Genomic DNA, 17,418 nt, shown 5'->3' with positions numbered 1-17,418 from the left:
TTTTCAGATTCAGGAATAGTTTGTCTAATAGAAAATGTATAACATGCCATAGTTTTGTTGGTTACATCAGTCAGAAAACACATTTTAAACACGGCAATTATGAAAAATTCACTATGGTCAGAGCCCTTAAGTTTGCCTTTTTGAGTACTTATATCCAGAAACTTTGAACGACAAACGCTTTCTTTCTTTCTTTAGATTTAATTCTATCAGCGATGGCTGCTATGTTACGTGCTCTCTCAAAACCATTGAATATGGCTGCTGGTGTTGGCGCCGCCGCATTGGGTTTAGCCGCCGGTGCAATGGGATTCCCTGAAGCTGCTAACGATTGCAAGTCTCAGGTGAAAAAAGCGTACAGACAATTCATGCCGTGCATGGATTATCCTGATTTATCCAAACACAATAACTGCTTGAGTAAAGTATTGACTCCGCAAATGTATACGAAGCTTCGTGATTTGGTAAGTTCATAAGCATGGATTTTTTCTTTTTTCAATGATCAGTCCTTAGAAGGGTCGGATTGTTTCATCTTGATTTTTGAATATTGCGCTGTTTGTATTTGATCATTTGACACTATTAGATTTTCTTATCTCAAAGGTAAACAGGTAAAATGTGAACCAAAACGCAGACAAAACAAAGATAACTTTCTATAGTAAACATCATAGGAGGCAGATACCTTCGAAAGATACGGGATCAACAACTTTCCCATTCTAAAAGTCCTTTTGAATACTTTTCAAACTTCAATTCGGATATCCATTCATTAGAATAGAAAGTGCTAGACCGTATCTATGTCAATAGCGCAAGAAAGTTAAATTCAAACGATCAAGTGAAAACATTACGTCTTTTATTTAACTTTCAATCATAAAATTTCTTCTTTTTACAGCAAACACCAACAGGTTATACACTTGACATGGCCATCCAAACAGGTGTCGACAATCCCGGACATCCGTTCATTTCAACGGTCGGTGTTGTTGCCGGTGATGAAGAATCTTATGAAGTCTTCAAAGAATTGATGGACCCCATTATCCAAGACAGACATAATGGTTTCGGACCTAACGATCAACATAAGACCGACCTTGATGCCTCCAAAATTAAAGGTATTTCATACGTTGTTTATCAACATGTAGACATTGTTAAAATATTTTTGATAGAAATTAGATATTTTGTTTTGGTTTCTCAGACAAAGCGGACCAGCCTTAGAAGGTCGAAATTATACAAAAAATATAAATACTAAATAAAGTAAAGGTAACATCGGTTCTGGCAAGGATACGGTCTGGCAACAATATGAAAATCAAATTCATCAAAATAGTCTCTTTCTAATTTGTAGGTGGCAAATTTGATGAGAAGTATGTTTTGAGTTCACGCGTGCGCACAGGACGTTCCATCAAGGGACATTCTCTTCCACCACACTGTACTCGTGCTGAACGTCGCAGTGTTGAACACATTGTCACATCTGCTTTGAACTCGTTACAAGGTGATCTGGCTGGTACTTATTATCCGTTATCTGGAATGACAGACGATGAACAACAACTATTGATCGATGATCATTTCCTGTTTGATAAACCAGTGTCTCCATTGTTGACCTGCGCTGGTATGGCACGTGACTGGCCTGATGCACGTGGTATCTGGCACAACAAAAATAAGAATTTCCTGATCTGGATCAACGAGGAAGATCACACTCGTGTCATCTCTATGGAGAAGGGCGGAAACATGAAAGGTGTCTTTGAACGTTTCTGCCGTGGATTGAAAGAAGTTGAGAAACATATTGAGGAACATGGCCATGGATTTATGTGGTCCCAACGTCTTGGGTATATCTTAACTTGTCCATCCAACCTTGGAACTGGCCTTCGAGCTGGTAAGTATGACAATAATCAGCAATGTATGTCTTTTCAAAAAGATTTTTCGTTGAAACGTAGTATTTAACCAAATTTTAAACTTTGGGGCCGAAAGAAACCGAAAGGTAATATTAACTTAAACAACTAACAACTTCTTATAGAAGAATCTCGTGGATCAAGGCTAAGTCCGAATAACTAATTATATTAAACCACATTACATGCTATATCTTAAACTTTCAGGTGTTCACGTGAAATTACCAAAGCTGTCTCAAGACAAACGTTTCGATAACATTCTTCAAGCATATCGTTTACAAAAACGGGGAACAGGAGGTGTCGACACTGCTGCTGTTGGTGGTACCTTCGATATTTCAAACTTGGATCGTCTTGGACATTCTGAAGTTGAACTGGTTCAACAAGTCATCAATGGTGTCAACAATCTGGTTGACATGGAAAAATCCTTAGAGAAGGGTAAGAAGATTGACAGCCTTTTGCCCAAAAACATGAAGTCTCAATAAACTTCACATCCAATGAAACCGTATAATAAAAATATAAAAATAAGAAAAAATACAAAAAATTAATAGAAAAATTAATAAAAAAATTAATAAAAAAATTTCAAAATTTCAAAAAAAAAAATTAAAATTAAAAAATTAAAAAAAAAAATTATAACATGAAGCGTAAGAAAAATTTCATTTCCCAGATTTTCTCATCAAATTAAAAATTATTTTCGAAAAAATTTATTCTCCTTATTTATTTCATTGCTGTCAAATTTTCATCTTTCTTTTTTTCTTCTATATATTGTTAAATGGTACACTTCTCGGAGAAGTTCAGGAGGTCAGCTTAATCTTTAAAACTATAAATCATTCCAAAAACTAAAATGACATCAACTGAATAAGGAACAAAACCAATGTAAGAGCTACCAAAATGCCTGTAAACAACTCAAATCTTAACAATCTTTACTTCTGATTTATTTGAACCCTTACGCTAGCCCAACTTCATCAACTCAATGTCAAAAACTTTTTAAAGTGCCTCGATCGCACAAACTATAAAATTCAAAAAAAAAGAAAAAGTTATACAATTGAAAAAGGACAATTTCGATATTGTTTCAATTTTTCCAATATTAAAAGAAATTTAATAAAATTATTAAAGAATTTTTTTTTTTTAAATAACGCACTTAAAATAAATGCTTATAGTTGAGTACTAAAAACCAAAATACCTTTTCATTTTATTGCGCACTTTTTGAAAGCTATTATTATTCTTTGACTATTTTATTTATTTACGATAATTTTTCTATCATTTTATATTTCACACTTTTTAAAAAGTATTATATTTTTTTTTGATAATTATCTTTGAATCCTTGTTGAGCGTTCTGCGAGGGCGGAATCGATCCAAGTTGATAAAAATTGCTTTGTTAATATCTTGAGTACTGAAAACCAAAATACCTTTTTATTTATTTATATTGCACATTTTTTGGAATATTTTATTATTTTTTGACTTTTTTTTATATTTTCTATATATTTTTTTTCATTTTTTATTGTGCACTTTTTAAAAAGTATTACAACTTTTTGATGATTATTTTTGAATCCTTGTTGAGCTGTGTTGAGCGTTCTGTGAGGGCGGAATTGATCCAAGTTGATAAAAATTGCTTTGTTAATATCTTGAGTACACAGAACCAAAAAACCTTTTAATTTGTTTATTGTGCACTTTATAAAAAGTATTATAATTTCTCGATGATTATTTTTGAATCCTTGTAGAGCGTTCTGTGAGGGCGGAATCGATCCAAGTTGATAAAATTGTTTTGTTAATATCTTGAGTACTGAAAACCAAAATACCTTTTTAATTTTTATTGTGCATTTTTCAAAATTATTACTTTTTGAGTATTTCTTTTATTTACTATATTTTTTTCATTTTTTATTGTGCACTTTTTAAAAGTATTATAATTTCTTGATGATTCTTGAATCCTTGTTGAGCGTTCTGTGAGGGCGGAAACGATCCAAGTTGATAAAAATTGCTTTGTTAATATCTTGAGTACTGAAAACCAAAATACCTTTTTATTTATTTATATTGCACATTTTTTGGAATATTTTATTATTTTTTGACTTTTTTTTTATTTTCTATATATTTTTTTTTCATTTTTTATTGTGCACTTTTTGAAAAGTATTACAACTTTTTGATGATTATTTTTGAATCCTTGTTGAGCGTTCTGTGAGGGCGGAATCGATCCAAGTTGATAAAAATTTCTTTGTTAATATCTTGAGTACACAGAACCAAAAGACCTTTTAATTTATTTATTGTGCACTTTATAAAAAGTATTATAATTTCTCGATGATTATTTTTGAATCCTTGTAGAGCGTTCTGTGAGGGCGGAATTGATCCAAGTTGATAAAATTGTTTTGTTAATATCTTGAGTACTGAAAACCAAAATACATTTTTAATTTTTATTGTGCATTTTTCAAAATTATTACTTTTTGAGTATTTCTTTTATTTACTATATTTTTTTCATTTTTTATTGTGCACTTTTTAAAAGTATTATAACTTTTTGATGATTATTTTTGAATCCTTGTAGAGCGTTTTAATTTTTATTGTGCATTTTTCAAAATTATTACTTTTTGAGTATTTCTTTTATTTACTATATTTTTTTCATTTTTTATTGTGCACTTTTTAAAAGTATTATAACTTTTTGATGATTATTTTTGAATCCTTGTAGAGCGTTCTGTGAGGGCGGAATCGATCCAAGTTGATAAAAATTGCTTTGTTTAAATATCTTGAGTACACAGAACCAAAAAACCTTTTAATTTATTTATTGTGCATTTTTTAAAAGTATTATAACTTTTTGATGATTATTTTTGAATCCTTGTAGAGCGTTCTGTGAGGGCGGAATCGATCCAAGTTGATAAAATTGTTTTGTTAATATCTTGAGTACTGAAAACCAAAATACCTTTTTATTTATTTATATTGCACATTTTTTTGGAAAATATTTTATTATTTTTTGACTTTTTTTTATATTTTCTATATATTTTTTTTCATTTTTTATTGTGCACTTTTTAAAAAGTATTACAACTTTTCGATGATTATTTTTGAATCCTTGTTGAGCATTCTGTGAGGGCGGAATCGATCCAAGTTGATAAAAATTGCTTTGTTAATATCTTGAGTACACAGAACCAAAAAACCTTTTAATTTATTTATTGTGCACTTTATAAAAAGTATTATAATTTCTCGATGATTATTTTTGAATCTTTGTAGAGCGTTCTGTGAGGGCGGAATCGATCCAAGTTTATAAAATTGTTTTGTTAATATCTTGAGTACTGAAAACCAAAATACCTTTTTATTTATTTATATTGCACATTTTTTTGGAAAATATTATTATTTTTTGACTTTTTTTTTTATTTTCTATATATTATTTTTCATTTTTTATTGTGCACTTTTTAAAAAGTATTACAACTTTTTGATGATTATTTTTGAATCCTTGTTGAGCATTCTGTGAGGGCGGAAACGATCCAAGTTGATAAAAATTGCTTTGTTAATATCTTGAGTACACAGAACCAAAATACCTTTTTTTCATTTTTTATTGTGTACTTTTTAAAAAGTATCATAATTTTTCGATGATTATTTTTGAATCCTTGTTGAGCGTTTTGTGAGGGCGGAACCGATCCAAGTTGATAAAACTGTTACGTTAAGTCTCGAAAACTAAAAACCAAAATACCTTTTTATTTTTTTATATTGCGCATTTTTTGAAAACCATTATTGTTTTTTGACTATTTTTTTTACTTTATATTAAAATACCTTTGACTTATTTATATGCGGCAGTTTTTAAAAAGTATTATAATTTTTCGATGATTATTTTTGAATCCTTGTTGAGCGTTCTGTGAGGGCGGAATCGATCCAAGTTGATAAAAATTGCTTTGTTAATATCTTGAGTACACAGAACCAAAATACCTTTTTTTCATTTTTTATTGTGTACTTTTTAAAAAGTATTATAAATTTTCGATGATTATTTTTGAATCCTTGTTGAGCGTTCTGTGAGGGCGGAATCGATCCAAGTTGATAAAAATTGCTTTGTTAATATCTTGAGTACACAGAACCAAAATACCTTTTTTTCATTTTTTATTGTGTACTTTTTAAAAAGTATCATAATTTTTCGATGATTATTGTTGAATCCTTGTTGAGCGTTTTGTGAGGGCGGAACCGATCCAAGTTGATAAAACTGTTATGTTAAGTCTCGAAAACTAAAAACCAAAATACCTTTTTATTTTTTTATATTGCGCATTTTTTGAAAACCATTATTGTTTTTTGACTATTTTTTTTACTTACTATATTTAAAATACCTTTTGACTTATTTATATTGCGCAGTTTTTAAAAAGTATTATAATTTTTCGATGATTATTTTTGAATCCTTGTTGAGCGTTCTGTGAGGGCGGAATCGATCCAAGTTGATAAAAATTGCTTTGTTAATATCTTGAGTACACAGAACCAAAATACCTTTTTTTCATTTTTTATTGTGTACTTTTTAAAAAGTATCATAATTTTTCGATGATTATTTTTGAATCCTTGTTGAGCGTTCTGTGAGGGCGGAATCGATCCAAGTTGATAAAAAATTGGGTATTTGAATTTCTCGAGTACTGAAAACCAAGATACCCTTTTATTTTTTACTGAGCACTTTTTAAAAAGTATCATAACTTTTTGATGATTATTGTTGAATCCTTGTTGAGCGTTTTGTGAGGGCGGAACCGATCCAAGTTGATAAAACTGTTATGTTAAGTCTCGAAAACTAAAAACCAAAATGCCTTTTTATTTTTTTATATTGCGCATTTTTTGAAAACTATTATTGTTTTTTGACTATTTTTTTTACTTACTATATTTAAAATACCTTTTGACTTATTTATATTGCGCAGTTTTTAAAAAGTATTATAATTTTTCGATGATTATTTTTGAATCCTTGTTGAGCGTTCTGTGAGGGCGGAATCGATCCAAGTTGATAAAAATTGCTTTGTTAATATCTTGAGTACACAGAACCAAAATACCTTTTTTTCATTTTTTATTGTGTACTTTTTAAAAAGTATCATAACTTTTTGATGATTATTTTTGAATCTTTGTTGAGCGTTCTGTGAGGGCGGAATCGATCCAAGTTGATAAAAATTGGTATTTGAATTTCTCGAGTACTGAAAACCAAGATACCCTTTTATTTTTTACTGAGCACTTTTTAAAAAGTATCATAACTTTTTGATGATTATTTTTGAATCCTTGTTGAGCGTTTTGTGAGGGCGGAACCGATCCAAGTTGATAAAACTGTTATGTTAAGTCTCGAAAACTAAAAACCAAAATACCTTTTTATTTTTTTATATTGCGCATTTTTTGAAAACTATTATTGTTTTTTGACTATTTTTTTTTACTTACTATATTTAAAATACCTTTGACTTATTTATATTGCGCAGTTTTTAAAAAGTATTATAATTTTTCGATGATTATTTTTGAATCCTTGTTGAGCGTTCTGTGAGGGCGGAATCGATCCAAGTTGATAAAAATTGCTTTGTTAATATCTTGAGTACACAGAACCAAAATACCCTTTTTTCATTTTTTATTGTGTACTTTTTAAAAAGTATCATAACTTTTTGATGATTATTTTTGAATCCTTGTTGAGCGTTTTGTGAAGGCGGAACCGATCCAAGTTGATAAAACTGTTATGTTAAGTCTCGAAAACTAAAAACCAAAATACCTTTTTTTATTTTTCTATATTGCGCATTTTTTGAAAACTATTATTGTTTTTTGACTATTTTTTTTTACTTACTATATTTAAAATACCTTTTGACTTATTTATATTGCGCAGTTTTTAAAAAGTATTATAATTTTTCGATGATTATTTTTGAATCCTTGTTGAGCGTTCTGTGAGGGCGGAATCAATCAAAGTTGATCAGAAGTTACGATCTAAATTTTCTTGCAAATGCTATTTAAGTTGACGTTTGAGATGATCGAAGTTGGGTAGCCAGCTATACGTTTCTTAAACATCCCCTTTAATCTCCCCTAAAAATATCAAGGCATCCACATTTGAATGGGTTAGGACTAAGAAGATTCAAGCTTTGGAAGTGACCTCTCCGAGAAGATGACCATAATAATACTATTATTTCCGTTTTTTTTTTAATTATTGTACATACTGAAATATTTATTTGTAAATACATTTTATACCACATTAAAAAAACTCATTCGTCTATTCCTTTCACCCTTACTTAATTGCCGATAAGAATTTAACTTTCTTTGGCCATTAAACTTTTCTCTCTAACTAGCTTCGTTACAATGGTATGCCATTTGGTTGGCAGACGATATAATACTCTAGGATGCAAGTGAAATTTTTCAATCTGTGGGGTTTCTATTTGTGCTTGACCTGAGAGATCGAATGCTGGTTTTTCCCGCTCCCAGTCACAGTTTATATCAGATTACCCGAATTTAGCTACTCATTCGGTGGGTCAGAAATAACCTGGGAACGCTTTACCCAACCGACTGAGTTACCGAGCCGATTGATGGATATTATTGATGATTGTTGAAAATAACGAAAATTTTGTCACTGTTTTGCCATTTTCAGTCAGGTATTGAAGCAAACCAATTAAATTTAGAACTCAACGGTCAAAGCAAGCAAGGTTGTTGTTTTGATACAACAAAATTAGTCCCAGGTTCTTCACATCTGGAACTTTGCTGAATTTGAGACGGAAATGCTTTTTTTTCAACGGAAGAGCTTTGAACACTAAGAAATCATCTTTAGACACGATATCCAACTCAATACATTGAACTACAAATGGCAGTTCAGGGTTGAAAGTCTGGATTCCATTGCCTTCATGCCATCTTCATGCAAAATAAGCGAGACCAAGTTTCTAAGTTTTCTTAATGGAAAAACGTAAATGGAAAAAACATTATTTCACTGACCTGTCTTCGAAGGATTTTTCCTTCAACTCTGGGACATCTGATTCATATCCATCTTTGGCTCGCTCCGCGACCTCGATGTGATCCAATTCTGCCAAATATTCATCCCCATAGTCCATGCCTAATCCAAAAATGGTAGTAATTCAATAAGATTTACACAAGAGAAATAATGATGGATTCATAACTGAAGCACCAATGTCTTTGAAAATAACATAAAATGACCAAATCCCCGGCAAGTTAAAAAAAGAATTTCGTCAACAGTTTCTAGCTTCTGCACAAGCTATATGATGCCGTTCATCTAAGAAAAATATTATTTTTCCTTGGAATTTAACACTCTCCTTAATGCTAATCGCTAGGCTGAAAATAAATTGAACAAGTGATACTTTTATGGACCTACCTGGTTATGCATTTAACACATATATAATTGATATCTACATAAGCGTGACCATTAAACAATCATTTAGAACACAAATAGTGACGATCTATTAAAATTAGTCGTTTGTTTCTTATGAAAAAAAACACGTTTAAAAACCAAAATTTAATGCTCTTGAAAATATTCTTTCATATTCTTAGAGAGCAAAAATACATATCTCATTAAAAAATTCAGTAATTTTCAGAACATTGGTTAATAGTGCAATTCTTATAGATAAATATGCGATTTTTGAGCTGAAAAATTCTTTTTTTTACAAAAATCTGCTTGAGCCATCTTTAACCTACTTTCATGCAAAAATTCAGAAAAAAAACAAGTCCAAAAAACCCTTTTTTTAGCCGTTTTTTAGCTGAAACTTACCCCAAAATTTTTTTCTCCAAAAATCGAGCTCCGTCACATTCGAGGGTTTATAGTTACATGTTTTTTCTTTTATAAGCATAACGTTTATAAGCATATGCAGGCTCAGTTTTTGGTACCTAAACAATGGCTCTACTGTTTGAGAACAATAGAATGCTAAGCATAATGCGAGCCTGATGTAGGGGCAGACACTTGCTTATAAAAAAAAACATGTACGCATCTTTGTGCAAAAAATGATACAGAATGAAAGAGCCAATCTCGAGAAAAGCTAATACCTAAGTAATTGATAATGTGCTGAAAATTAACGACCTAATTTTTCACAAAGTCATAAAAAACCCGGTTTTAGCCGTTTTTTGGCCCAAATTTGCCCAAAAATATTTTCTTTGAAAATCGGGCTCCGTCACATTCGAGGATTTATAGTTATGCATCTTTGTGCAAAAAATCAGAAAAAACTAACGAGCCAATCATGAGGAAAGCTAATTACTAACGAACGAACGGACGAACGGACAAAGGTTAATTTATAGGACCTCCACCGGGGTAGGTCCAAAAAAGGTACTATAAAAAGATGCACTGTCATCAAAAAGTCTTTCTTCGTTCTAATTTATACACAGTGGAGTCTTAATAACTCAAACACACACGGTGAACAAAACTTTGTTCGAGTCAAGAAAATTTCGAGTTATGGAGTAAGGTTTATATAAGGCATTGTTAACTAAAGGGACCGTAAAACTTCTTTGAGTAAGGGAGACATTCGAGTTATAGAGGTTCGAGTTAAAAGACTCCACTGTACCTTCTCGATTGGCTGTTTGTTCGTTCAAGACTTGTCCGGCATACGTGCAAATGAACGTCCCCTTGGCAACATCGTCCATACAACGCAAGCCCCAGCCGCGGTTCTCCGTCATGAAGACCTGAAGACGTAACTGGATACCGTTCTGCACGACACGGTTGTAACAACTCTTCTTACACGAACAATTCGAGTTGCATTCGTAGATTCTATAAATCAGACAGTTTAAGAATCGGTTGAGTGAAAAGCAACAAAAGAGTTTCCCATACTGATTTTTATGTGCAGAGCTATAACAATTTTGGACAAATTTGACATTTTCCCAGGACGTATTTAATATTTATGGATTGATTCTGTAAAAATTTGCAACAATTTCCAAAATATCAGGGCACTTGATGACAAGGTGGTAGCAGAAATCAGAAACTATAGTTTTTCCTGTTTTTTTTTTCACACTGAAGAGTTAATGAGTGAGGTGTAAAGAAAGTACAATACTCATTTTCCACACTAACCCGGTAGTGATACATTCTTTCAATCGGCGATAATGATACCCAGCATTTGGATCGACCACTCCATCAATCGCATTACTGCTCTCTACCGTCAGTTGTGCACAACGACATTTCGATTTGTCCTAAAAGAATAGAAAGGTATAGAATCACCAAATCGACGAGTTTGAAATATACTTTTTCAGCATTGTGTTTATAGGGCCCCCAGCGGTTTACGTGAATGCGTGAATGGGCTTTTTCATTTGCGTGAATGCGTGAAAATTAAAAAGAAATTGCGTGAATGGGTGAATTTGAAAGCTTCGCGTGAACAAAAATTGCTTGAATTGTGAAAAAACATTGCGTGAATGCATGAATTTGGGGAAAAAATTTGCATAATTGCGTGAATTGAAGGTCCGCTGGGGGCCTCTTTATAGTGGCGAAAAGATTTAAGTCATTTTATGTCATTTTAGCCATTTCAACTTCAAAACTCAGGTAAAGATAATGAATTTTCTTTCAACAAAGGCCTTTTAAAGAGGAGAATCTGAAACCTACATAAGGCTTTTTTTGTCAAAATAGCACCTTGCTGTGCGTGACGAGTTTGGGACATGAGAGATAGATGCGTTTTTTCTGGAAATAACATGTCTCTTTTGAGACAGGGCTGTACCTTGCTTGCACAAACTATATAAGTACACAAGGCTTCGATAGCCAAAATTTTAAGAACAAGTTAAGAACATTTTAAGGCTTTGCGGACTCTTCAACACCCGATATCTTAGGAAAATGGACAAAAATGCTCAAAAACGTTGAAAATAATAACATGCTAAGAACATTTTTAGGCTTAAAATTTAAAAAGTCAAGAACATCCGAAGGCTTCAAAAGTTTTTGATGTTCTTATAAAAAAACGTGTAGATAATTACGAAAGTTACCTGGCAAAAATCTGTACAATCACAACACACCAAGAACCCAGGGTCAATATTTATATAAACATCCTCCGCCTTGTTACGTGAGCTAATATACGCCAGATGGGGCGGTAAGTCTTCGTTGATGTCATTGATCAAAACAACTGGGCAAGTCTCACGCCCGTCCGAAAGATCATCAATTTTGACTTTGGGCGTTTTCGCTTTGACTGGTTGACTTCGGCATGATATTTTAGAGTAGAAGCAGAACATGTCGATGCAGACGTTAGTGCAATTCGTCATCAACACTAACGAGAAGAAAAACACATCTTCATATCAACACCATAAAGTTACATTCAGTTAAAATTTAGATGATTCAAATAATCTCATGTTTTATCAGGTTTTATATCTGTTAAAAAATATAGAAAATGTCTATCCCACTTTTTTTGAATATTTGGAGCCCGAAACATTCAATTTTCTGACGTCACTTTTATCTTTTGAAGGTCTTGTACATTGTAGTAGCAGAAAAATCCAACTAGCGTCAAAACACTTGAAAGGCTTTTTTTCCTCATCAAGTTGGAAACCCCAGGGTACAAGGTACTCGCTAATGTTAACGAGGCTTTTATAAACGAAAGCAAATTCAAGTAAACACTTACAGTATTTTGTTATTTCAGCCAAATTTCTCTGAAATGGGAAGAATGAAATATGTAAAATCAAGCTAAAAACAGTCTTTTTAAGCCAATCCGAAATCAGCTTTCTATACCTCTCGTGTATACAGTTAAAAGAGTACCAGCGTAAATAAAAAGAGCCCCGCATGTTCATAGTCTCAGGAAGCGAACGAGATGAACTCTACAGCAATGATGAAAGTTTTTGGAGCAAGGGTGGAAAGAATTGATAGGGCGTAGAAAAATTCTGAATTTAGGCACGATGAGGGAGACAATTAAATACATTGAGAGGCTTAAGGCTGATTCAAGCCCCAGGCTGGAATAGGCGGATATACAAAGGCCCTATCGGAAAATGGAGTAGGGTGGCAGAAATAGAACAGAATAACGACTTACGACTCGTTTATTGCACGGCGTTCGATAGTAAATATCTCGATGATAACTTGATGATTTCTTGGCTGATTCTCTGTTTAAGGGAGAACAAGGAAAATAATTAAAAGTTCGAACAAAATAAGACCCAACAAGCACAATGCTGAATGATATATGTTGTCGAAAACATCCCGAATAAAGATGAAAATCTTCGAACGAAAAAGGGAAGGCAACAGCACAGCGTAGAGATGCGTAAGCTTGAAAACACGATGAAACTTGTTTCACGCCGGCTTTCCGATGTTTTAGAGGTAAGGAGCTCCGTATAAAATGATTTTTTTGGAAATCACAAAAAAATACCCTATCTATCTCGAAAAATGCTCATTTTCTTTAGAAAAATAACACAAAGGAATTTTCCTAAACAAGAATATCCGATTTTAACGGCCAAATAAAAACTGCTCGAGCCTATTTTTAGACAACCTGGCCCTCTATCTTTATGCGAAAAATCAGAGTCCGAAAAACCCCATTTTTAGGCACTTTTTGGCCCAAATTTTCCCAAAGAATTATATTTTGAAAATTCCACTCCGTCATTTTTTGGAATTGTCATTTTGCACCACTATGTAAAAATCAGAAAACTCTAATGGGCCAATCCCGAGAAAGGCTGGTAACAGACGAACGAACGAAGGAACGACGTGAAACTAGAATCCTGTGTTGTAAACCGAGATAATAATTTTTCGATTTACCGTTTCCAGCCGAGATGAAAAGGAATGGAGAGATAATTTGTAAAACCAAATCGATGATAATCCAATATGTTCCTTCTGTCCGTGATGCAATTTTCGTTGCACGAGTGTCTCGCTATGTAAGAAAAAGTAGAAACAATTGCAATGTAGACAGGGGTTGTCTTTTCAACAATGATGAGGGGTCAACTTTTAGTGAGCTGAAAATCGGAGATAAAAACTCAAAGAATAAAAAAGAATGTTATTCTAAATTTTGCACAATTTTTATGAAATTGAGGACAGTTAGCACCACTAGACTTGTTATCCATTTAATTGTTGCCATTACTGGAAAAACATCCAGTTAAGGTGCCAAAATTTTGCAGAATCTTGTATACGGTAACAAAATTTTTTACTTGGTTTAGGAAAATTCGGTGTTTGAGGAGATGGTTTGGTGGCACTTCGTCTTGGACTTCTGCCACCTCGTGGTGTCTGCAAATGGAAGAAATTGTTGAAATTTTTAATACGAGAGCTCCCTTCGACCCGCTTGATCAACAATATAGAATTGTTTCTCTTTTTAGTCCGACGTTAAAATGTCCTTCTATACTTGGTCTAGTTCGAAAGGGATATAATTTTGACTTCTAATAATGAAAATGCTCGGGAGCAACTAGGTGAATGAAAGTTGGGTTATTATCCAAAAAATCTGAATGGTTTGATAAAATGGACACAAATAGCAAGCAAAAACTTGACTTAAAATTGAAATATCTACAAATAAGTGATAGTTGGAAACCCTCGCTTAGGGACAAAAAAAGACCTTGTTTTATACATACAGCCTTTGTAGTTTCTGGTGTGGCAGAGCTTTCGCCCTTCGTTTTCGGAGATAAGACGTTTGGACTTGTATTCAATGCGCTGAGAGCACCCAGAAGCTCTTCCTGAGATATTTCCTCTTTCGATTTTTCTAAACACACAGAACAAAACATTATGTCGTTAGCTCAAGGCGGCTTTGAAATGATATCTGACACAAGGAAAGAAAACCTTTCTCGTAAAAGAAAGAACTCAACAATGCTTAAGGCAATTACTTTTTTATTTTCTGGTTTACGGAATCGCCGACGATTATTTTGCAAAAATAAAATAAAAATAAAATTGAAATTTTATTTATTTTTGCACTTCCGACTCTGTTTGATCTGCCATGAAATGGATTTTTTTTAGAAAACTTCATTTTATAAGAGCAGGAAAGGAAGATAATAGGATACAGCAATCTCTTTTTCACAACTTTCTTTGATTTTCTGGTGTATGCAAGTTTCCTCAAAACACATTTTATTCTTTCCAACACAACATTAAAGTTGCACAACGACAATTTTATTTTTATTTTTAAGATCATCTCTAAATGTCCGTAAACCAGAAAATAAAAAAGTACTTGCCTAAGAGTACATTTAAATTCCAGGGACAGCCCTTTGAAATAGTCTTAATAAATGATTTCAGCCAAGCGTGCATAAGCATAGCGCTTTAACCTTTATAACTAATTAAAGGCCAAATTATGTGGAAACTCATCTCTAGGCAACAAGGGTTTCCGGACGGGGCATTCATTCAAGAAAAAGTAAAACATTTTTTGAATTTGCCCGATATGTGATAAATAGAGGAACAGACATCGTGTTAGTAAAGAATTTACCTGGCGAGGGCGAAAGTTGCATTTGACCATCAAATGGAAGATTGTTGTCTGCGTAATCGTCCGGTGATTCGGCTTTGACTTTCTTTCTACACCGTGGACTGTTAGAGGGTGATGAACTTTTACTGGCTTTAAACAAATCGTTGGATGACGACCGCTTCAACTTCAACTTCAAATGACCACGTGTTGCATTTTGTGCACCTGGAATAATTGATTTTAAGCAGGCTTCTATATAAAAATGTACTCTAATAATGCCATTTTAAGAGCATTTTTAACTGAAAATTTGCCCATAAAAAGTTAAGAATATCCATGACATAGAAAAACAACATTTTTATAAAAAATAAATTTAAAAAAGCGCGTACTGTTTTTTTTCTCCAAATCAGAATAGGAATTTGTTTTAATATAAGGCAATCAAAAAGTCAAAAAGTCAAAAGTAAATGTAAAGTTTAAGCCATGATACCAACTAGGATCTATTCAATTATTTCAACTCTTAAGGAAGATGTAGATATATCACAAGGAAAAGCCCAGTGATCGACCCTTAATCAACTGCCTATACCTCAGAACTTTTTCTTCGGCTAAAACAATTAAAATGTAACCAAGAGCTTTCATGGCGCCAACATTTTTGACTTGAAGCTGATTTAGAAAACCAATGTTAAAGATAATTGAAAAACCAAGAAAAATCTTTGAAAACTTACAGTATTTGGTAAAAATAAGGAGAGGAAATCAACAAACCTTCCGTGCTTTGAGTGACAATCTTCAACATTTTGTGATCGACAGGAGGGGCAGGAGGGGGCGACGAAACACGGGGCGAAGTCAAAGATAGAGATACACCCTCTTCATTGTAACAACGTGCAAGAATCTTGTCTGTGAAGTCACGAGGCTGAAAAATGAATACAAAAATTCATACTAAAAACGAAATAAAAAATTACAAGCATTGACATTTTTCACCATTTCAGAGAAATAGGCTACCTAAGAGCACCATAACAAATTTTGCTGACTCACTCATAGAGGCTGTTCAATGTATCATGCTTGAAGTTTTCTCAAAATGGTCGCTTTATCTTTCTCAAGACATGTCAAAAAAGTAGAATCTCATGGATAATACTCAGACCTCACAAAATTGTAAATAATCATCATCAATCAAAATAATAATATGCGAAAAAGTTATCTGAACTTACTTCTCCCCACTCCGCGAACTGCTTCTCTCCTGAAATAAATCAAAAATTATAAAACGTTAATAAGTTCACAGAGATAATTGTATGGACCAAATTGCAAACCAAAAACAAACAAAAGATTTATGGGCAATTTTTGCATACAACAGAACTGCCTGCCTTATTTTGCTTGAAAATCGAAATATGAAAATTAAGCTTTTTCTGTTTATTAGTTTGAATTTTACGTTCAATAATGATCCAATAAAATAATCGACCGCCGGAGGCGGTTTCTTTCATAGTGGTACGCTAATCTCGTTTTGCCTTGGCTCATTACTTTGTCTACCATTTACTTTCGGATTTTTTAACTAGATTACCCAGGTGTTTCTCTTTTTTTCCCTGAATGTCTTGTATTCGGAATTGAATAATCGAGACATGAAAAATGACTATACTGTAATCTATTTTCAATGAATAATCTAAAATGTACTGGAGATGACATGTTTATCTGGTACATGACATGCAAGCGTTAATAATGTGCGCGCGCTCTTTCGCGAGCGTGATGAACGATTGCGTGATGGAAGGCGGTCGTTTCAGTGTGGTTTACATCCACACTGTGACCTAGTAATAATACAATATTGAAAGTCAACAAATAAGAAATATAGAGAGTGACGAAAACGAAACCTTCCGAGTGAATAGATGTGCTCTGTTCTGTTTCTTGACAATTTCTTAACGAGATATCCTAAGTGCGTGCACTCGTATAATAAGTAAACAATAAATATTATAAACTAAAAAGAATGGGTATAAGCTTTTGTGTAATGTTTAATGGAGATATGGAGATTCAATAGAAATATTTATATCTTTTCAGTTTATTTTTGTGGCACTTAATGAGTAAAAATACATTCTTCTTGTTAAGCAACGAACCTCTCGGATCTGTCAGTGAATGATTACAAACGCCATACTGAGGATCCGTAATTTTTTCATCTACATAACTGACCAACGTTTCTTTGGCTCCTTTTTTTCGTCCTTTCTTCCCTTTGGATGCTTTGCTTTCAGCTGCTGGTGGATTGATGAAGTGATTGTATAAAGGTTCTAGTCGCGTGGTTCCACGGTATATCCATTCGGAACGTTTGTCAACGTCGAATAAGATCTAATGAAAATAAAGGACAATTATTTACAGAACAAAACATTGTT

General features: G+C 32.9%; 2 protein-coding genes across 3 annotated transcripts in view; one reads left to right on the top strand and one right to left on the bottom strand.

Annotated features, from left to right (window-relative positions):
• The window catches only part of LOC136800990 (histone-lysine N-methyltransferase SETDB1-B-like), a 42,970-nt gene that overhangs the window by 11,922 nt on the left and 13,630 nt on the right, over window positions 1-17,418 (bottom strand). For both annotated transcript variants that reach the window (XM_067057606.1, XM_067057605.1), the window contains exons 14-26: window positions 17,149-17,374; window positions 16,258-16,286; window positions 15,815-15,962; window positions 15,086-15,283; window positions 14,247-14,374; window positions 13,833-13,908; window positions 13,447-13,558; window positions 12,734-12,803; window positions 12,332-12,359; window positions 11,706-11,983; window positions 10,810-10,928; window positions 10,310-10,512; window positions 8,739-8,856 (exon numbers count right to left, since the gene is read on the bottom strand). In XM_067057606.1, the coding sequence (XP_066913707.1) occupies window positions 8,739-8,856; window positions 10,310-10,512; window positions 10,810-10,928; window positions 11,706-11,983; window positions 12,332-12,359; window positions 12,734-12,803; window positions 13,447-13,558; window positions 13,833-13,908; window positions 14,247-14,374; window positions 15,086-15,283; window positions 15,815-15,962; window positions 16,258-16,286; window positions 17,149-17,374 (1,733 nt within the window). The remainder of the gene's footprint in view (window positions 1-8,738; window positions 8,857-10,309; window positions 10,513-10,809; window positions 10,929-11,705; window positions 11,984-12,331; window positions 12,360-12,733; window positions 12,804-13,446; window positions 13,559-13,832; window positions 13,909-14,246; window positions 14,375-15,085; window positions 15,284-15,814; window positions 15,963-16,257; window positions 16,287-17,148; window positions 17,375-17,418) is intronic.
• Window positions 136-2,357, top strand: LOC136800988 (creatine kinase M-type-like). The gene is made up of 4 exons (XM_067057603.1): window positions 136-455; window positions 878-1,091; window positions 1,322-1,849; window positions 2,070-2,357. Exons 1-4 carry the CDS (start codon window positions 213-215, stop codon window positions 2,342-2,344), a joined length of 1,260 nt encoding a protein of 419 aa, XP_066913704.1. The 5' UTR covers window positions 136-212; the 3' UTR covers window positions 2,345-2,357.

Source organism: Clytia hemisphaerica, unplaced genomic scaffold (genome assembly GCF_902728285.1).
Source record: "Clytia hemisphaerica strain Z4C2 unplaced genomic scaffold, Clytia hemisphaerica genome assembly, whole genome shotgun sequence".
NCBI lineage: Eukaryota > Metazoa > Cnidaria > Hydrozoa > Leptothecata > Clytiidae > Clytia > Clytia hemisphaerica.
The sequence above is the reverse complement of the archived record's forward strand: the minus strand, read 5'-3'. Positions and strand labels throughout refer to the sequence as shown.

Excerpts from the sequence above, each read along its gene's own strand:
- LOC136800988 (XM_067057603.1), top strand. The coding sequence starts at position 213 with ATGGCTGCTATGTTACGTGCTCTCTCAAAACCATTGAATATGGCTGCT. Across the intron at positions 456-877 it reads ATACGAAGCTTCGTGATTTG|CAAACACCAACAGGTTATAC; the intron begins GTAAGTTCATAA and ends TTCTTTTTACAG. Across the intron at positions 1,092-1,321 it reads TGATGCCTCCAAAATTAAAG|GTGGCAAATTTGATGAGAAG; the intron begins GTATTTCATACG and ends TCTAATTTGTAG.